Genomic DNA, 22,024 nt, shown 5'->3' on the forward strand with positions numbered 1-22,024 from the left:
TTGCAGACTGAATGAAAATGACAAATTTTGGCTCTGTTGATAAATGTCAGTGCTTCCATTATTAGGGTACACCAACAATTACTGGACTGATTGTCAACTCACACTGGTGTAAATCAGAAGTAGCTCCAGTGAAGTCAAGAGGGTTATACTAATGTAAAACCAGTGCAAGGGAGATAAAAATCAGGCCCTAATATGTGCTACTACTGTAAAGACGGCCTAGTTGTGTCATCACACCTTTTACACTGTTATAACTCCATTGACTTCAATGGAAGTTCTCCTCACTTACCCAGCTATGAGTGGGACCAGAATCAGGTCCAGAATCTCTTTTCCAGAAATATTACGAAATGAAAAGATGGGTGGGTTCTTTAATCAAGCTGTTTCCTCCAGAATGGGCTTGATATTCTATTCCAGCAAGAACTAATCACCTTGTGATACGTACCATCAGGGTTACCTATAAGGGTGAAGAATGCCATTTCCTGTGCAATGTAAGTGTGGAAAGTGCAGAGGAAGAGAAGCATTGTCATTCTTTGGTAGGGTGGTTGGGAGATCACAAGTGATGGCTTGTATTGGAAAGAGAAGTGACTCTTCCTAGTAAGCTAATTGGGCAGCTTTACTAGAGAGCACTGTTATATAATGGCATCCAACAAAAGACCACAGTTCGCCGATGAGTTCATCAATGATTTCTTACTAACAGTGCTATTGAAATATTTGCCTTCTTGTTCTTATTCAAAAGCAGGTGATCAAAGGGACACATGTCAAGATAATAAGCCTCTATTTTTAAAAAACACATACCCATGTTAATATCGTCTTAAGTCATTGAAAATGAAAGAACTTTAAAAATACTTAAATTTACTTTTTCACCTTTGTATGCTGCTGGTTTCCTTTTTTGCACTTCCCTAAGCTACTGTCAAGGAACTAAACTATTCTGTTTCACTTTCTGCTTACAGTCATTTTCTGGTTCTCCTATACTGGCAGAATGCTACTGTTTTGGGTTTCCAACACTGCAGAGGAAAGACTTTGAATAAATAGCACCCAAACTTTTTCATGTAATTTATTTTGCTTGAATCCATGAAATGTTTGCATGCTCATTATGTTGTGTAACAAAATATTTTTTTAACAAAATCTAGATTTGGGGGCCGAAAGGTACTTGACAGTGTCCCTTTAAGACCACACTGGATTAAGAACAATTATTTGACTTGACACAAAATGACAATGGGCTAGACAAAACGGTTCTCTAGTTATTATGGCAGCTAGTAAAGATGAAGAATGAAAGGGCTGTAGTATTCACCAGGCTCTTTACAAGATTTAAGAAGTGAAATGTATTTCCCATTTTTTAAAAATAACATACAGTAACACAAATATGAAAGCTTTTGTTCTCTTTGCAAGACATAAATTGACTCAAGTTACACAGAGCATTATTTTTACTCCTGAAAAAAAATGTCCCAAATTCTATTAAGGCTACAATGTTAATCGAATGCAAATGAATCCTTAATACCCTTATAGCCTAAAAAGTCTGCAGCACTTAGCCAAGGAATGTCAAGTAGAAAGGCCTGAATCACCATGTTGTTTATGACATGCAGTAAACATAAACAAACAACATATTCAGGGTCTAAAATTCAAGATGACCCCACGCTAAAATCCCAGACATGGAACCATCCCCCATCCATGAACTTTGGGGACATTCAAAGTCCAAACTCAGCTTCAGATCCAAATTTGCCAGTGCCCCCCATTTACATCATGAGCCCTGGTATTATTTACATCATGATACCCCCACAATTTGTGGTGTCTGAATTTTGTGTCTTGGACCCATCTCTGTTTAGAACACAAAGAAATATAGAATTGAGAAGAACTTCATTTTTTGGTCTTGGCAACATTTGTGTCTAACATCCACGTGACATTTCCCAAACTCAACCCAAACCTACCATGACCTCCAGCACTTTGGGTTTGTGTGCTGACTTCATGAACTATCACAGGATGTCTATTTTCTGTATCTGAAGCTGTGGACTCAAGAACGCCAAAGCCACCAGCCTTTCCTCTCATACTTGGAGGAAGAGTCACATGCACTGATGTGGAATCCACGAGTTTCTTCAGGGCTATCCTTATCTCCTTGTCTGCACGTTCAAGTGAGGCCCGGACAGAATTCTCCAGCTCTGACTGTGGTGAGACCTCTCCTACAGACAAGAAGAATAGCTTTTCTCTCTTCAGAATAAAACAAAAAAGTTCAGTATCGATCGACCCACAATGTAATTCGGAGCAAACATTTGCATTCAAGTTTTCCCCCCACCCCTTCTGCAGTAGAGAATGTGCAAACGTTTATTTCCAGGAAGATGGAGTCTAGCTAGACTTCACAATGAATGTCCAGTAGACTCTGCTCATCCTGCTGCAAATGGCTTAACACACTATGTACACTCACATCTTCTCACCAGATGCGATGGAATTTATGTGATACATAGTGGTGGAGGTGACCAATCTGGTGACTCAAGCTAGGGAGGATGAGTGAGAGGAAAACCACACAGTCCTAAGTTCATCAGATCAATAGAAGGAACCCTGGTTTGACCTCCTGTGCTAACACGGTGTTTTATGCAACAAAACTCAAGTTATTATTTTAAATGAAAGCTATACAACTGGTTTCTTGCATGGAGAGAAAGAAGGAGTGAATAGGTTACAGGATGAGTTGTGCATTGAGAGAGGAGAGGAAGGAGAGAGGTAAGGGTATGTGTCAATGTCGTTACTCCATCACACTAAGAGGGGCATGGCTGGGGGAGCATGTGGAACTGTCCCCAATACAATATTTTGATTATTTCTTAGCTTGTGATATCATATTTTATGTTACCATTTGCCTCAGGGAAACCTGAGAGGAGCAGTGGGCTTTGCACTAAGGGACATCTGAGAGTTATTTTTAATTTATTTTTATTAGATATGTTTCTAAAGCAACATGCCTGTGCAACACACTGCAGGGGATGGGCAGTACCGAGGGCAGCACAGGACTTAAGGGAGGCTCTGTGGGGGAGCAGTCCTTCAGAAGAAATGTAGAACCCAAGTCCCTCTGTTGCTGGCGGCTGGTCTACTAGGTTATTTGCTGAATGGCAGCAGAGTACGGAGGAAGACATGGCACCTGGCTCAAGGAGCTCACAGGCTAGAAAGATAGGCAGAAGGTAAAAATCTCCGAAAATAGCCAATATCTTTCTCACTCATTTAAACTGGCTCTCAAGCCCAAGACTCAGTTTCTGAGCAACAGCTAAGTACATAGTAGAGTTTCCCTTCACAGTCACAGCACAATCAGTATCTAACTCAGTTTAAATCTATGAGACTGTATGGGTATGACAAGCTGTACAAGTGTTTCCAAGATGTAAAAGAAGGGACAGGCTCCTCCACCCCCCAGGTATCTGCCAGAGGTCAGTTAACGAACCCAGGAGAAGGCTAGACACTGTGTCTGCAATTTGACCCCCATTTTGTAAGGCATACTAGCATGTCTCAAGTGTAAAATGAACAATGCAAACCAAATGATAATTTACTCCATGCTAAGGTTGCCTAACAGTCTTTATTAGAGCCAGGTTTCAGAGTAACAGCCGTGTTAGTCTGTATTTGCAAAAAGAAAAGGAGTACTTGTGGCACCTTAGAGACTAACAAATTTATTTGAGCATAAGCTTTTGTGAGCTACAGCTCACTTCATCCGAAGTGCCACAAGTACTCCTTTTCTTTTTATTAGAGCCATCCATTTTCAGTTGCTCATCACTTCGTTATTCTAAATATACTTCCCACCTTTTAAAAAATTCTATTCCTATGAAACTGGTGCTCCTGTGAAAAAGAGTAATTTACAGGCAGGCCAGGCACCAATCCTGATTGGTCACTACACAATGTAGACCCTATACAGAATGATCTATAAATGACAGAAGGGCCAATCCTACAAGCCCACTGGAGTCAATGTGTAAGGACTGCTTTCAGGTCAGGGTGAGAGAAAGAGAGACACTGTGCTCATGCATGAAGTAGGAAATACTATTACTAGTTTTATCAGACCAGCAAATATTTTTATCAATAAATATGACTCCTGTGGAATGGAGAAAAAATTTACTGTGTTAAGAGCAAGATGGTCATATCACCAGTATCAATAGCTCTTTACCGCTAATGGACTGTACCGAGTGTCCACCTCCATACAGAGTCCCCGCTGGAAAACGTCATTTTCTTCAGTCTATCTTTTCCTGTGAATTTCTCCTTGCTTCATTCACGGGGAGTTCCAGGCTCAAAAATGGTTTTATTTCCCCCAACCCATGAATTCAATTGTTTTTAGTATTGCTCAGGAGTGCGGATGTGTTTTATTTCATATTCACAGAAGAAGAAACACTGCAGCTTTTGTTCTGATTCTGCTCCCTTCCCCTCTTACAGAAAATCATTAGGGCACATGCACTTTACACACAAACCTCAGGGAGAAAAAAGGCAGGTCCCACCTTGGCTCAGCCCTCTTTGACGGTGTCGCCTCTTAATTTCTTTTTAATTTTCTTCATGTGAGTATAGCAGTTATGAAAGGTGCTAGACCTGAAGACCTGGAGACTGAAGCCCTCTGTTTATCCACAGGACAGCCAAGCTTCCCTCAATTGCATACCATACCACCCCACCTGTGTGCATTAACACTGATCTGGAAGCACCATTTCTGAGACTACCCACCAATTAGTGTAATGTTGGTTTCAGCACCCACCTGTAAGTGAACTGTTATGAAATGAGTGGAATATACTTAGTGGTGAACACTGTCCCTTTAGGAGAAAATTTACTCCGATTTAAGTAGGATTAATTTCACAAGGATAATTAAACATGATCAGACATAAACAATGGACGCTGTAGACAAAATATACCCAATTCTTCAGCAGGACAAGCTTAAATCTTATTACTTCACTGCTGTGTTAGCTCAAGGGATAGCTTGAGTGTTGTCGCTAACGCAACTTCAATGCGCACCCAAAAGTGTCTAGCTCCTGTAAATGGTGCTTTAAACTTAAGCTAACTGGCCTAAGATATTGGTTGAAACATGAGAGCTGCTGACTAGGAAAGCAGTGGGAACTCATCACTCTGTGTTGCTAATACAAACACTGCGCAGCGTGAGTGTTCTGCAGTGTGACTGCTCTCACTTGAGCGAGGCTGACCCAAGAGAGTTCACTCTGGTGCACATAACCAGAGCGAACAATGCAGTGAAGACAAACTCGTAGTGCACCTTCTATTTCCCGGTTGTAAAATCCTGAACTATTGATTGTAAACCTTAAACCTGATGTGTCCCTTTCAGTGCCCTGTACATTTAACCTGATAAGGAACGGCAGTAGCTCAAACATGTTGAAGTTCAAATTCAACTCAGAGAAGCCCCTGAGATGCTGACACAAAGTTCCCAAAAATTCTTCACTTCACAAAACAGGCTCTCTCACAATACTTCAGCACTTTTCCAACTCAAGTGCAGTAGCCCTGAAATACCTGAGTGCAGTTGGGGTCCCAACTAACTCCAACTGACGTTCATGGGCTCTCATTGACTTCAAGAGAGAGCCAGTTACCATGAAGAAACAAAAACACATAAGCAAGTGAGATCAATGATAGCTGATGCAAGACATTTATTGATATGAACCTGATCATCTAATAACATATCTTGACTTAGATTTATTTTAGTTTTTTGTCTCTCAAACAAACTGAAGTTTCCACCTTTTTCACACCCTTTTGCCCGTGGGAATTACAGTAAAACATTCTGTGTGTTAATTTTAATACAGTGTTATGTCTTCATCTACAGGAAATAAACCCCCACACATATCCTTAGTTATCTACAAATTTTAAATCACTTACAAGCATACTTTTTAACCTCTAGGAAAATACTTTGAAAATAAACGTAAAGGACTTTTAATAATTTTTTCATTTTTTTAAAATAGAGTACCGTGATAGGATTTTTAATTCCTTTTTCACTTATATTTTTTGTTTAAATTTCCAAAGAAAATGTAAACAGATGTTATTTACTTTTGGTTGATCACCAGAAATATAAGTATTTCTTTGCTACAAGCATTTGAAATGCAACTCTACTTCATTAACAAAGTCATTACTAAGCAAAAACCAGGTCAAGAGAAAATAAATAACTCCACATTCCGTTGTATATCTTGACAGACCTAGATCTCTATTTTATTTCTGCTTAACGATGGCTACGGGCTAAATTCTTTTCACAGTTGCATCTGTGTAAATTTGACTTCAGTGGAGCTATTCTGGATTTACATCAGAGTAACTGAGATCAGAATATGGCCCAATAAAACAGAAATATTTTCAGTTCAGAAATATTTCCTCCCCTTGTATGTCTGTTACTCTCCAATGTACAGTAGTGTAATATTTCTCATAAGTGAAGAACTAATATATAGCCATTGTATAGCTTAAATATAAAAGATACAGTATAAACCAATGAGGTGTTATTGAAAAAATGATAGTACCATAAAAGAGGTTTTATTTCTTTCACCACCTGTAGTCACTGAGAAATTTTAAAACTTCAAAAATGTAGTGCACGTCTGTATACAAAATATACCCTTTAGATACTGAAATGAAAAAGAACGTTAAATTACTGAATTAATTTTAGCCATCACATGTTCCAGGTTCAGCTCTTGAAACAAGAATTGTAATTTTTGTGAAGGCACCTTTTTAAAGTTAGCTGTACCTTTTCTACGGCAGTGCTCTGCAGAACACTGGATCAAGTTTCACACATTATCTAGTTAGGTAACATCAAGACTGAAAACACTGGCATGTGATGTTCTAAGAGAAAACTCACTTAATCCTCTTTAAGATGATTAGCAAGCAAACTGTCTCTTAGCATTCTTGTAACATCCTGGTCTGTACCATCCAGATAAAAATTATTGTGTTTTTTTAGCAACATTACCGTGCGACTCAACTTACATAAGGTTTTGTTTCTTTTTCTCATATCTTCTGTCACATAGACAATGTCAGACACCAGGGCCAATTCCTGGTCCTATTGGTATGTCTACACTGCATTTAGAAACTAGTGGCTGGCCCGTGACAGCTGACTCAGGTTTGTGGGGCTCAGGCTAAAGTGCTGTTTAACTGCAGTGTAGATATTCAGGATCTGGCTGGAGACCAAGTTCTACAAGTCTGTGAGGTGAGAGGGTCCTAGAGGTCGGGCAAGCCCGAACGTCTACACTGCAGTTAAACAGAGGCTTAGCCTGAACCCTGAGTCAGCTGGCACAGGCCAGGGGTGGGTTTCTAATTGCAGTGTAGACATATCCATTGAGAACAATGGCAAACTTTAACTGACATCAAGTGGGACAAGAACCTAGCTGTAAGGACTCAGTCTCATCAAAGGACTGAGCATCTTCTGAAAGTGCTATGCAACATCAATTTTCACTGAAGCTAGTGAGAGCTGAGGGTGCTCACCACCTCTCAGAGGCACTCAGCACCTTGCAGAATTATACCCTTACTGGATTAGCCATCATCATGCATTTGAGATCTCTCTGTCAAAGCTCTAGAGAAACACAACTGTCTATGATAAAGGGTGACCTCTACAACACAGCTAAACCAAAGTGGCTACAGTATAATGGTACATCTTGCACTGGCAGTGTATTCAAATGGCATAGTACACTAAAACCCCATAAACAAGTTATTTCTTGAAGAAGGTTTTAATTGTATTCGTACTCCTGCAACTTTAATATGGTTCATGGGTAAATTTGCATTAGGAGATTAGGAAACTTTAACCACTAATGCACTGGTGGCGAAGCTTAACCATTAACATGTACAGGAGACCTAATTAACCATTCTACTCACATAGTAATTATTCATTTATGAAATAATTTATTTGTGGTTCTACACATGTTTTTAATCTGGATTGTAGATATTGTATTAGCCTATCCATTCCTTTAATCAATACTCTTTTAAGTGTAGATAAAGCAAACCTCTATCATAATTTAGGATGATTTATAGCGTTACTGAACTTGAATAAAGAATGCAGAATCATAGAAACCCATACCTCCTAAAGGATTAACAAAAAGTAGTTGATTAACAATGATAGACTTTTTAATAAAGGTGGAACATGGTTGTACCCAGACTGGGCTCTGTTGAAGTCAATGGGAGTTTTGCCATTGACTTTGGTAGGGTCAGAATTTCACCCAAAATGTTTCAGCAGTCTCTTAAATCAGTAGTATTGCCTAATAAGTGTAGTACCTTCTGTAGGTTTCACTCTCTGGAAAATATAATAATAATTTAAACAGATTACACAATCTGAAAGGTTTATGAACACATTTTTGGTAGAGCTAATTTGTCCCATCAGCATTTAGTAAAAGTAAAGCAGTGCAAACTATTTTGCTGCCTGTCTGGCATGTACAGTGACAGAAGATATGCTTAAATGAAACTACCCTCCCTTCTCTTGATGGCTGGAAGGTATTGCCAAGCTGAGATACCTTAAATGTCTCACCACTGAGTGACTTCTCAGTCTGAGAGCTGAAGTAATTTTTAAACTCTCGAAGAAAAATGTGCTTGCTTATTTATATTTTTGTCACAAGTAAGAGAGGCAGGTCACCCTAAGTCTATTGAACCTGCCTCTCACCACTTCTCTATGGAATGATATGCTTTCACCAGGATCAATTATAAACTGAACTGACAGAAGTGTTCCCTTTAAGACTGGAAAAGCTCTACATGTCACGGTCTATACGTTTTCCTTAAGGTATTTTTCTTTTAGGTGTTTCCCTAGAATTCTCACCACCAATTTCACCCACCCTAGAATGTTTTTGTTTGTTTGTTTATGTATTTTTTATTTGATTTTAAGAATGCTGCTTGTATCTACTCAGCTCTGGGAGGGGTCTTCCGTGCTGATGTGCAACATAACAGGCTCGCCGATAGTTCCATAGCTGAGGGTTCTTGTGGAAACTTCAGTTTTAAAGCTGGACTGCCCATTGTCCGCTGAGAGCTGAACTCCGGTACAGAAAGATGGTTTCACTTGGAAGGAAGGTCCAGGTGAGGCTGCTGGCGCTGCTGCATGCACACCAGGAGCGGCTGCTGCGGTGCATGTCTCACTCACATGGAAAGAAATGTTAGACGGACCCACGGACTGCACTCCTGTTACTCTGGATGCTGACATGAACATTCCTTCAGGACGGTGCTCCTTGAACTTGCTGAAAAAGCTTTGCCTTGGTTTAGGAACAACAGGTCTCCCGAGATTTAGCAACACAGGCTTCCCCACCGTCGGTTCATTAATTTCTGTCTGGAGCACAGAGATCTCACAGGGCTTGTCTTCTGTGTAGTTTTGATCATCACATCCATAGGTCTCACCTTCTTCAGGAAAGTAATCTTCAAGGTCTTCCAGAGTTAGCACTTTTCCATTGTGGGTCAGGATTTTGGGGTCTCGGTTGCCAATGTCATCTGTCTCTAGCTCCTCTGGCTCATCAATTATAACAGTATCTTCCTCTGGAAGATCCTCATCTTGTACTGTATCAGGTACTCCCCCTTCAGCAGTCCAAGATGTATCTAACTCATCAGCTTCTTCCTTAACCCCTCGGTTCATCGGTGAAGGTGGAAGTTCAGGCTCGCCTGCATCAGCTGTGTCCAAGCTAAAGACAAAGGGTTCACCCACACAGGCAAGCAGTGGGGAAGTAGCTTCTGAAACATTGTCATTGCTTGCTTCCTGCATGCAGCTCTTTCCGTCAGTCCCATAGTCAATGAATGAACTACTTCCTAACTGTTCAGACCCACACTGAGAACTTATGTCTTCTTCACTGTTGACTGGAGCTCCTTCCTGGTCAGCTCCATATGCAAGGGTTGGGATGTCGACATCTGAAAGATTGTCTCTAGGCAGGGAAGACTTGGCCTGCTCCACTAATTTATTGTTGGAGTTGTTTGTGTTTGGGTCATCTTCAGAGGAACGCCTAGGTCTTGGGTCAGGCATAGTGAATGTCAATACTCCTGAGTCATCTTTTTCTGGCTTTGCTGGGGAAGCGCCTCTTTTCTTCGCAGGCTTGGGTGATTTTTTCACCTTGAATTCAATGATTTCCTCCACTTCGACCCATTTGGGTTTTTGTTCTTCCACCTTGGTTTCTACGACAACAGGTCTAGCTGCCGCTCCTTGTCTGTCCTCTGGCTCTGTCACAAAGAACGTAGGGATGACAGTCTTCCGTGTGGCCTCCGGCTCATGCCTGTGTACAGGCTGCCTGACCTTTGTCACATAAACTGGCTCTGGGGTCAGCAGCTCTGATCTTGGAGAGCGGGAGAGAGAGTAACCTGAAGGAGGACGGGCGGGAGACATCTTTCGCTTTTGCCTTGGGGTCTTCACCACAGTTGTTATCGTTTCCTCTCTGATGACAAAAATGGTTGAAATGGAGTTTGCGTGAAGCCAAAAATCGTTCTGGGATCCACATTCCCTCAGCACATGCCCATTGTGGACAAAGCCACCCAGGTGGGGTTAGTTTTGTGAGCACTCAATTTTGTGAGCATTTAAGTTTCAGAGGGACACACACATACTCAACTCACTTTCAGAATCAGGTTTTCTGTCAAGAGAGCTCTGCACTGTCCCATCCAAATGGTTTCCAAATCCATTAACACTTGGAATGCACAGAAGCATGTTGGGTATGTCCAGCTAAGGAGCTCTCTTTTAGATGCCTGCTATATTGCATGCTGCTTCACTGACTATTATCAATAATTTTCTTAGAACAGGAACAGTGTTACTTTGCAGTCATATAGCAGTTTCATCCAAAGATCCCAAAGACAGTCAGGAGTTCAACCCATTCTCCCTGATCCAGTCTCCTTGGGTGAAATCCTGGAGCCAGTGAAGTCAATGACAAAAATCCCATTGACTTCAACGGGTCAGAAATTCACCTCTTATTTATAAACATATTCTCTCTTTTTGTAGGTTAAAATGAATGATCACAAAGAAAGGGTTTGTTTACCTGTCAATCAACAGCATGGACTACAGACCTGCATTTTCACACACACATAAAAGCAGTGTTAGAAGATCGTTAAGCACATGGGGAAAGCCAAGAAAGGAAAGACAGCTGAAATATTTCCTGAAGAAGCTATTCATGCCAAGACATTAGTATTCCCTCTTGCTATAAGTGTGTGTGTGTGTGCGTACATGTGTGTGCATTTATTTTTCTCTTTATTTTTACAGTAAAAATGATGATGGGCTAGCATACTGCACGGAACCGGATCCTACCCTCAGTGTGAGTTTTACCTAAGAAGTACAGGATCGGGCCATAATCCATGTTCACTATTTCTCAGAATAATTCTACTGGCTTTGCTGTGGGTACGGAGGGGTGCCCAGAACAACAGGGACTTCTGCACATTGAGGTCTACATTATCTGCACTTGGATACATACACACTGATGTCAATGGGATGCACCTATCCCAGGGCAGAATTTGACCTTAAACATGCTGAAGTACAGATTGGGATAAATGTCTGCTTCCCCAGACTTCTCAAACAAATAAGTCCTTTTCCCCTGACTTTTTCCTGTAGACATAACATTGAAAAAGCCATAAGGAAAGTCACGTGTAAAAATGTACATTTCAAATAGCACAACAGCCTGGGTTTAAAGAGTCTCATCCCCAAATTTAGAGGTGGCTGGTCCAGGGGAAACAGAAGAGGCAAAGCCAAGTTTGTTTTTCACTGAGCTACAGCCTCTAGCATCAAGTGCAGAGCCAGAGGCCGAAAAGGAAGCAACCGAAAGATCAATAAAGAGGACTGGACCCAGGAAGGAATGAGTATGAATTCATATTTCCAGCCTCACTCCCCAGCTCCACATGGCAGTTCCACGCCTCAGCAAGATAGCCCCAGCAAGATGGGCCTGCCATCCACAGAACATTCCTTGCACAGGAAATACTCCTACCTTCTCCACCCTTCCCATAGGCTGTTCTGCACAGGGAGATGGGAAAGGATCAAGGACTCTCCACTAAGAGAACTTCTTCTGCTCTTGTTTGGCCAGGATGGGGACTTAAAGATTCAGAGATCTGATCTACTTCTCTCTTCTAGCATCACCCTATCATGATGTGATTCCAGCACCTCCTTCCATGAGAATGTGCCCATGCCAGTATCACCCTCTCTTACTGAGTATATATTTCATTGCAGCATTAGCCTCTTCCATTGAGAATGTGCCTATCCCCGTACTTACACCTCTCACATTGAAATGATCTCACCCAACAGCACACTTTCCCACTGAGAGTGTCTCCCCCTAGACTCAGCGCCACTACCTTCTCACCATGCCTAAAGCTATTTCTCATGTTGGGATTGCTTGCTTCCAGCCAGGGGTCACCAGCCTTCACTGTTGGAGAGTCTTTAAGGTCTCATCAATGCCAATCAAAGTTACGTGTGAAAATCTCTGGCAACCGAGTTGAGAATTAACCTTTATATACTTGCATTAGATATGGGTTTGAGCCTGAGCTGCAAAGTTAAGACCCACATATGAGTACGCTCAAGGTTTGGGGGTTTGCACAGCCGGGATTTTGGTTCTGTTCCATCTCAAATTTATGCATTAACTTGCTCCGTGTTGGTAAAGTTTGAACATTGCTATCCTCATAGATACGTACTTAGGGCGTGACTCATCTCCCATTGAAGACTTTAGTAATAGTTGGGTCAAGCCTCAGAGGTTTAAATCAGTACTCTCTGTAGAATTTACTTATCAGGACCTTAGTAATCAGTTTATTGAATGGCACTTTGTGTTTGCTGAATGATATTTAACAAAGTGTATGACTGCTGGAGAGAATTAGAAGACAATTTTAAAAAGAAAGAACTAGAACAAGATTGCTGACATCACCAGATGACTGAGAAGAAATCCAAAACAAAATGCTTTGTCCTTCTGTCTACTGATTTATTGCAGCAGAGGCTCATAAAGGTAAAAGCTTTAAACTTTAAACTGTTGCATGGCCTGACCCCGAGCAACCCCTGGAAGAGCAACAAGGACTCATTTTCCTGGGCTACTTCTGAATCTGTTCTCTAAAACTGTGTCTTGCATAATCTTTAGCTAACCCACTTGTATTTTACACACAGCACACAACAATTTGGTACGGACAGTAACGCCAGGAGTTCTGCTCTTTGCAGAAGTAAAACTTTTTCACCACTGCCCAAAGAGCCCAATCTAGCTGCCACTGAGGTCAAAGGAAAACAGCAAAAGGCAGCACCTCTTCCCCACTTTACCCTTGTCTGCCAATTGGCTATTTAGTTTGAAAACTCTTAGGTGCCCGGACCTGTTGTCTTACACACCTACATGGAGCCATTGGGACCCAATGTGCTATATAAATGAATAGAAGATTATAAGAATATACAAGAATAATAAAACAAGTAAAAGATGGTATTCAGCTTTTGTTTCTATGTATATTTCAGTTGTTGTTTCATACACGCTCATCATAATTTAACAAAGGTACAAGGAAGTCAATTATTAGTATCTGCTTTCATGTCCAAGCCATGAACTTGCTTCTAACAATGTCATGTCTCGTGTTATTGAGCCAGATTCTACCTTCTCAAACTCAAGTGCAATTTCCATTGACATCAGTGGGATCTGTGCTCATATATCTGAAGGAAGAATTTGGTCCAGACTGAGTCTAAACTCTAGTGTTCCTGCTTTTTGAGAGGGATGGCTACATTTTTCAGGTTGTTACATTTCATAACACAAAATACCAAGAAATCGGATGGGATGGGAATGAACACACTTGCACGGCCAACAAACACAGGCTTGTTATTGGATCATGCATAGGCAGCAAATCAAAACATGACTGTTTAAAAAAAAAAAAGCACTTACATGATGATGGTTTTCTTGGGCACTTTAGTCTCTTGTTCAGTGACTACAAAGAAAACAGTATGAACAGCATGGGGTTAAAGAAAGGCAAAAGCTGAAATGATTAAATTAACTTTGTTAAGTTAATCAAGAGAAACTTGAGTGAAAAAACGCACGTATCATCCCATCCGTGCTTTCTGTGGTTCTCTGCAGTGATATCCTTAGTGTCTCTGATCAGTACTGGGGATTCCCAGTGTGGCCTATTTTTTCCCACCTTGATAACCTGGCATTTGTCTTTGGAAAATCAAAACGTCTGCAAGCTACCATGTGAGAGATCAAAATATGTCTCTATAGGGAATATTCAGCAGAGCTGGAATCCTTTAAACTATGATTGTCATGTTTCTGGAAAAGGAGTTTCCCGGGCTAAATAATCAGTCAGTTTTCAGGCTTCTGCAAACTGGATTCAAGATCCAAGCTTCTCAAAATGAAAAAAAAATTATAGAAAATTAGCACAAAAAAGCCCCACAAAATGAGAGTCCATCTATATACCTACAGTATGCATATGTCTGCTCCATCCATGCATATTAACTCTGTATAGCTCTCTTTCTATGGCCCAATAATATAAACTACTGCTTTAGAGGTGACTACATAAAGATTTCAGATAGGATTTTTTTAAGTTAGAGATTTAATAAAAAAGGAAAAGCAAAGTGGTATAACATTTCAAAAGCTAATAGAGATTTTCATCATTTTTTCTACCAATCTGCTGGTACAGCGTCATGACACCATATGAACTAGATTGTATTTAATGCACTCTGAACTGCTGACTATAAGTGGGATTTTGCAAAACAAGACCCCAAGCCCCACTCTTTGTTCAGTGACAAGTTAGTGAGCTTCTAAAGGGCTAAGTTTTTCTTTGAATTATATTTCCAGCAACCAGCTTAATAAAGCAAATAAGCTCCAGCATTGTTGTTACTTAGTTTGAATAATTAAAAAAACACTTAAAAAGTGAACTGCAAAATTTTCATTGTTGTTTTTGAAATAAAGCTGTTTCTTGTCCCAAGTCATTATCTCTACAGTAACAGTGGCTGCCGTCCAAAAATTATAGTTACCAAGAGTTACTACACAGCAATATCTGAGATATCACAGATAGTTCCTGTTCAAAATATGAGGGTGGGGGGGGGGGGGAAATCTAACCTCTGTTACATCTTTTAGCAAATCCTGATTCTTTAAATGGTCACCAACATATCTATAGACTAAAAAATTCAAAATATATTTACATTATAAGACAGAATATTCGAAATTGAATTTCACCTTCACTTAACTTACAAGGGCCCTATCCTGCCATTGTGCTAAGTATGGAAATCCCATTGGGGTGAATGAGAATTTTGTGCAGAAGTTGATGTCAATATCTCAGTTGGGTATAGAGTTCCATGTTTTCCCTGCTGGAGTGCTAGTTTCACAAATGCCTAAAAAAAGAGAGCAGGTGGCTGTTCCGTGCTGTCTTCCAGTTTCTGTTAGGCAAACACAGACAGCCAGATTCTGCTCTCAGTTACACCTAAGTAAAACTAGATTTTTTTCATTAAAGTCAATGGAGTTACACTATATTTACACTGGTTTAAATGAAACCAGTGTTGGACCTAGAATCTAGAATTTAGACTGTAGCTATTAAATATAGGAAGAAATTATTTGCAAATGTTTTGTCTTCAAAATTAAATAAAATTTTGAGCCTATATAAATACTTTGTTAGTAACTTGGAAAACTTTTGAAACTATTTAAAATTTGCTTTACATGGAAGTTGGACTGGGCCCTTAAACAGTATTTTGCTTTTGCATCCAGGTTAGAAATGTTCATAAAATCATGAACCCTTTAAGTCAAGATTCCCAAATAGATAAACAATGTGGATATAACAAAACTAACAGAAATACTCCTCCAGATGGGACCTATTCTTCTCATGTCAATGGGGTTACTCCTGATTAAACCGAAGTAAGCAAATGAGAATCAGGCCCAATATATTTATGAAAATTAATTAGTGTGCAATAGATATACTATGTAGATAAAAGATATTTTATGAGGTTCTTTTAACAGTTACTGTATGTTGAATACTAGTTGATCGTTAAAAATGTATTTAGTGAGTATCCAAAATTGTCTCACAGAAAAGAACTGTATCAAATGTTCAGTTAGGAAATATCAATAAATATGTTTCATTAGTAACTGGTATTTTATTGAACTGCACCTTATTAAACCTAAATAAATATACTGCCAAACCTAAATACACTGTTCTCTGTCCTTGCACACAATTCCCATTATCAATGTCTGATCTCGCACTCCTTCCAGCTGACAACAGTCCCAGTTGTTCTGCATGCATAACTCCCAACTGATGTCAGTGGAGATTTTGTATACAAAAGTTCTGCAGGACTGCGCACAAGAGCGCCAATCATAAATTAAATGGGGTCTATGGGCCCTAAATATTTAAATTAAAACTTTAATTTAGTGCATGGCAGTTTATATAGACTCTCCGAGATACGACAGGTTTGAAGCAATCCCGTATGAAGGATAGAACCACATGAAAGTAGGATGAGGGAATTCGGGAACTATTCGTAGGATTTATCACTTCAACTTTTTTGTAGCATTTTAGAAAAACAGCTTTGCAAAGCAGAAGATCCTGATAAGCAGATTAACAGCTCTAAGCATTAGGTTCAGCCAACGAGTCTACGTTTTTTGTTAATATGTTAAACCAACAGCTCACACATTATGAAATGATTACAAGAATGCGTTTGAAGGCAAATAGAACCCTCAGAACTTTGAGATACATGAAAGATGATGTCCAATGTGATTTTTCTTACAATCTGTAAATCCTACCTTGTCCCCCTCAGAAAACCATAATATTCCATTGCACAGTATGCGCTGATCATGTATATCAAGGAAGATGATTACTGAATTTCCCCCCCTTGATCTACCAACTGTTGAATCTAATTACACTGCAGACCATTCACAAACAGAACAGAATTTTCTAAACTGCTCTGTATGAAATACAAGTATTCTACTTTTTCTGTAAAGAAAAACAACTGTGGTTGGAAAAGCAGTGTTATAGCTTTAGAAGCCTTTACTTGGAAACAATACTGTGTGTTTGCTATGACTGAGATGGACCTAAAGATGTTCTTGTGCACGGTACAGTGCTGAACACATTGCCAGTCCTAAACTAAAAATAAACATCAATAATAATAGTAAATTAATAATAAGAGAACAATGAAAATATTAATAATATCCTGATCTTCACCCTAAAAATGGAACTATTAAAAAGCCTAGGGAGCAAACCCACATTCTCTAGCTCTTCGGCAGGATAGTGCGAAAAACAGAACTAAAAATACTTTGTGCTTCTACAGCAATCTTGCCTTCGAGGATCTCAGAACACTTAATATTATCCTGTGAGACAGGTATTACCAGGCAGACTGAGGCACAGAGTGATTAAGTAACTTGTCAAAGGTCTCGCATGGAGCCAGTGGCAGAGGTAAGAATGGAACCCAGGAAGCCGGATTCCCATTTCCCTGCTATAAACACGCTCCATCCCAGTGTTCAGTCGTCCGCAAAATCTTGCTTATTTCCAATTGTGCTACGATTATTCCTGCTAATAAAAAGCTTTACATTTGTCGTTTCCTAGTCTGTACCATGCCAGTCAGAGATGATGGGAATTCAATAACTTTCAGAAATGTTGCCGTTTTGTTTTTAAAAGTGAGTTGATTGCAAGTTAGTGAACCTGGGTTGAATAATTTGCTGAATTATGATGTTAAACATGAAAGCTAGAGCCATGACGAATCAGCATGTCTTTAAAGATTTGCGACATCTAAATTAAGCAGCAAGGAGATTGGTTGCAAAGCAGATATTCAACTTGAACTCAAATAGAAAGGTTCACGCTCTCGCTCTCTCTCTCTCTCTTTAACCCTACAAATAATTGTGTGAAAGTCCTAAAATTCTTCCTGAATTTGGATTTCTGTTTTTAAATCAGTTCTCAGTTGACTTCAATGCCAGGTGCTAACTGAGGGCAGAATTTAACTCTACAAATTGCAGGCTTGGTGCCTGGATTGCTAATTGTTGACAACAGGATTTACTAATTTAATACTGTGAGTAATAAACAATGTTTGGCTCAGTGAAATAAACTGAGAGGTAACAGTAAAACAATGGCAAGGAAAAAACCAATGGCAACAAAAGTCTCTGTGAGAGTCACAGGAAGAACTGGCAACCATCACACCGTACAGCCAACAGCAAACAACTATTAAATAGGTAAAACTCTTAGAAACAGTGCTGGTGTGTGGGAACGGGCCAGGCCCAATGCCTGTTCTCCAGTGTAATAATATCACACTGTGATAGCTTATCTTCCTGCTGAAGTCACAAACAATAACATTGCCACCAATACGCAGAATCATAAGGATGGAAAGAGATGGCTCTCATCAAGTCTGTCTGTCCTTCTGTTCTTTGCCAGGGGAGCCTGGCTTCCCAGCAGATATATCCAGATAGATTATTGGATGTTAAATAACCAATAGTTCTTTCCTCAGTTACACGTATTAGGCCAAATTCATTCTTGGTGCAACTCCATCGAATGCAATGAAGCTATTACAGGGATGACTTCGGCTCATTTTAACATTTTGCTCTGGAAGGCCCTGAACCATCTTTCACTGACTAACTGCAGTTGCATTGGGACCGTATTTCCTTCGACAATGCCAATTTGAACCCAATAACCACTAGTCACAACCAGTATCTCTCCAGTTTAAACAACAAATTGTTTTATTTCACAGTACTTCTGGTGCTCCCAGGCAATTGCCGTGTTAGATTTCTTCAATCAACGCCACAAAATAATTTCTTTTATATGAACTATACAAATGTATGATATACAAACATGAGTAATTCCAACGCGAATTTAAATGCTCACAACGCTATAAACTAAACAACACTTTTAATGCAGTTTTGCAATTCTTACTTTTTATTACAACATCTTCCTCTAACTTGCTTTAAATGTTAATAAATTGTAGTTTAGCCTCCTACAAGGTAAATGCACCAAGATATGCCACGCTGGTGGTGTTTTGTACATTTTTATCAGCATTCTGGGTTAAACATATTCGCTCCCTGAGTAGGGCATATTACGGAAACACCACCCCTCCAGCCGATTAAGTTATGGTATTGATAATCCCAATAAAGTTCTCCCCTGCAGTCCTCAGTGATTTGATCACCATAATACAAGGCCACAAAAGAAGTGAGCATAAAGCAGAGGAAAATAATTATGTGCGTATGTATGAGATTATCTGGGTTTCTATAAGAATTCAGAAGCTTAGGGGGAATAATGAACAAATTCCAACTTTTCTAGGTCATTAGAAACATATAATGATTCCAAACAGGCTAAATAAATTATAGGCCTGGGCACTAATCTGGGTAGTCTATGGTTTCTGACTCCCAACATTAACACTAGCTTCAAGGCAAAAGTAATTGTCAAGAGTACACTTCTCCCAGTCATGGCCCCCATTGAAATCCTGAGTGCTGTCACTATTCAAATGCCAGTGATGTGAAAAAGTGCTTACTTACCTGTACAGTAACCCTTGTTCTTCGAGATGTGTTGGCCACATATACATTCCTTTACAGCTGCATGTGAGCCCAATGCACTCGAGCCAGAGACTTTTGCCAGCAGTACCAATAAGCAATGAATGTGGCCCTACTCTCGTGTGATCAGAGCAGAGAGCACAGAAGGCATACGGCTATCACCTCCCTCTCCATTACTTTGCACCGCCGCGTATCTAACTCCTGAAGTAGGGGGGAAGGTCATGGACTGTATGTGTGCACAACACATCTCAAAGAACAACAGTTATTGTACAGGTAGGGAACTATTTTTTCCTCCCCAAGTGATTGTGCTTGTATACATTGCCCAGGAGGTGACTCACCAGCAGTTTTCCTACAGATGGTGGGACTGCAGATTACTTGAAAAGAGACTGCAACACCAAGTTGCCGACGCTGACGTCCTCTCAGGAAGCCTGCGTAGTAGCATGGTGTCTGGGGAAGATATGTACCCATGATCATGTTGCTGCTTTGCACGTCCCATATAGGAATGTTGCTCAAAAAGGCTGATGAAGTGGAATGAGCCCCAGTGGAGCATAGTTATCCTGCGTGGAAGGGAGACTTTAGCAAGATCAAAGCAAAGCTTGATGCAGTCAGAAATCCACTATGAGATACACTGAACTGCATCTGATTCTCCCTTGATTCTTTCACCATAGGCTACAAAGAGTCCAGGGCAGGATCTGAAAGATTTGTATGGTCTATGTAAAATGCCAAAACCCTACATACATCTAAGGCATGAAGCTTTTCTTCAGCCTTGAAAGAATGAGGTGTCGGGGAGAATATTGGGAAATGAATTATCTGATTAAAGTAGAAGGTTGATACCACCTTTGGCATAAACTTAGTGTGCAACCTAAGGGAAACTTTGTGTTTGTGGAAAACTGTGAGAGGAGGCTCAGCTAAGAGTGCTAGCAGCACTGAGACTCGCCTAGTAAGAGGTAATTGCTAACAAGAATGCTGTTTTCACTGACAATAGTGAAAGGGATGATGTTGCCAGAGGTTCAAAGGGGGGGGGACCCATTCAATGGGTCAGAACTAGATTCAGATCCCACAAAGGTACCCCCAGATTGGACATGAGAAGATACACATTAACGAGACCCTTTAGAAATCTGGAAGCCACAAGATGCAAAAAGATAGACAAGCCAGCCACTACAAGGTGTACTGCAGAGACAGATGCCAGATGGATTCTCAGTGAACTGAGAGATCAGAAAATTTTAGATGCAGTAGGTAGTCCAGTATGTGTCTAACCACTGTAAGATTTGGTGATAAATGGTGAGATTCTGCCCAGATCAAAAACCTTTTCCATTTCACTGCATATGTCACTCAGGTGGAATCCATTCTGTTGCTTACCAAGATCGCTTGGACATCTTGGGAGCATAATCTCTCCTGATTACTCAACAAGAGATCATCCATGCGGAGAGGCAGAGAGATTGCCAGTTGGGATGTAGAGACATTCGTTTTGAGCCGGAGACTGTCAACAAAGGGTAAAGTTATGAGTGACCAAATGGAGAGTTGGTGTAGGTACATGAACCAGTACTATCTTGGCTAGGCCGGCACTACAAAGATTATGGTTGTCTTGTCTTTTTTTAGTTTCCTGATCACCCTCAAAATGAGAAGGACTGGAGGTAATGCATACAGCAGATGGCTTGACCAGGGAAGAAGGAAGGCATCCATGACAGAGCCCAGGCTGCGGCCTGCTCTGGAGCAGAACTTCCTGCACTTGTTGCTCAGGCTAGTCTATTACTGAGTATTCCAGGCAGGGATGCCCCGTTAGCTGGGGCTGGGTTTGTGAGAAAAGGTTCCTGACTAACTGTGGCTACGAGAGAGACAGGGTCCCCATTCTCAGGGGCTGCTCATTTCTCTGGCCTCGAGCAGTGTGTCGTCCTCAAGAGACGGTAGGATCCAGGAGGATGACTCCAGGTGGTGAGTTTCTTGCCTTCCTTCCATGTTTCTCTCTCTCTTCTCTAGTGCTTATCTGTAACTAGGATTACGCCTTGTATACAGGGGTGCTGGAACAATTTTTATAGTGGTGCTGAGAGCCATTGAACCAAACTGTAAACCCTGTATATAATGGAAACCACTTCAAGCCACCAGGGGGTGCAGCAGCAGCTCCCCTAGTTCCAGCTTCTACGCCTGCATATGGCACATTGTTTGAATCCTGGGGATTTCTCCATACTAAGCCCCCAAATGAAACAACTAACTATCTAATAAACTAAACTATACTAAACTATCTTAAGCCTAAACTATCATTAGAACCATATGCGTTTAGAGAAATCTCTGTCTAGAGATCGGCTAACTGAAGCTAAGGAGCCACGGGGAACTCCCAACTCTCGCCACAGAAGTAACTGAGAAGGAGGCAGCAGCCATGCCCCTTTTATGCCCTCAGCTCTGAGCACAAGGGAAGCAGGGGGCATGTGCCCTCTAGGGTACTGCTGGCAAAAGTCTCCCACTTGAGTGCACTGAATGCACACACAGCTACAATGGAATGTATCTATGCACAATCACTGGAAGGAGAAAAATAACTTCCTTAGCTGTTTGCAAACCTCTGACATTCAGTGTTGCCTAAGCACAGTTATGAAGGGTGTAGTTTGTTTTCTTTACATATTTACGGTAGAAATAATTCAAAGAACAAGATAACTTAGGACAACAGCCCTCTTAAGAAATGAAGAGAAAGACCTCTCCACGGGATTCTTACCAATTTAAGTTAAATAAACAAACCAAAAACA

At 40.5% G+C, this 22,024-nt stretch overlaps 2 protein-coding genes across 2 annotated transcripts in view; both read right to left on the bottom strand.

The window, feature by feature from the left end:
• The window catches only part of OBSCN (obscurin, cytoskeletal calmodulin and titin-interacting RhoGEF), a 281,809-nt gene that overhangs the window by 40,577 nt on the left and 219,208 nt on the right, over positions 1-22,024 (bottom strand). Inside the window, exon 100 of the mRNA XM_043541677.1 lies at positions 1,929-2,171. Within this exon, the coding sequence (XP_043397612.1) occupies positions 1,929-2,171 (243 nt within the window). The remainder of the gene's footprint in view (positions 1-1,928; positions 2,172-22,024) is intronic.
• On the bottom strand, positions 5,628-14,444 carry LOC119565434. Its single transcript, XM_037891227.2, has 2 exons — positions 13,728-14,444; positions 5,628-10,295 (listed from the first exon to the last, which is right to left on the bottom strand). Exon 2 carries the CDS (start codon positions 10,244-10,246, stop codon positions 8,792-8,794), a length of 1,455 nt encoding a protein of 484 aa, XP_037747155.1. The 5' UTR covers positions 10,247-10,295; positions 13,728-14,444; the 3' UTR covers positions 5,628-8,791.

The sequence above is a fragment of the Chelonia mydas genome, chromosome 2, assembly GCF_015237465.2.
Source record: "Chelonia mydas isolate rCheMyd1 chromosome 2, rCheMyd1.pri.v2, whole genome shotgun sequence".
NCBI classification, from domain to species: domain Eukaryota; kingdom Metazoa; phylum Chordata; order Testudines; family Cheloniidae; genus Chelonia; species Chelonia mydas.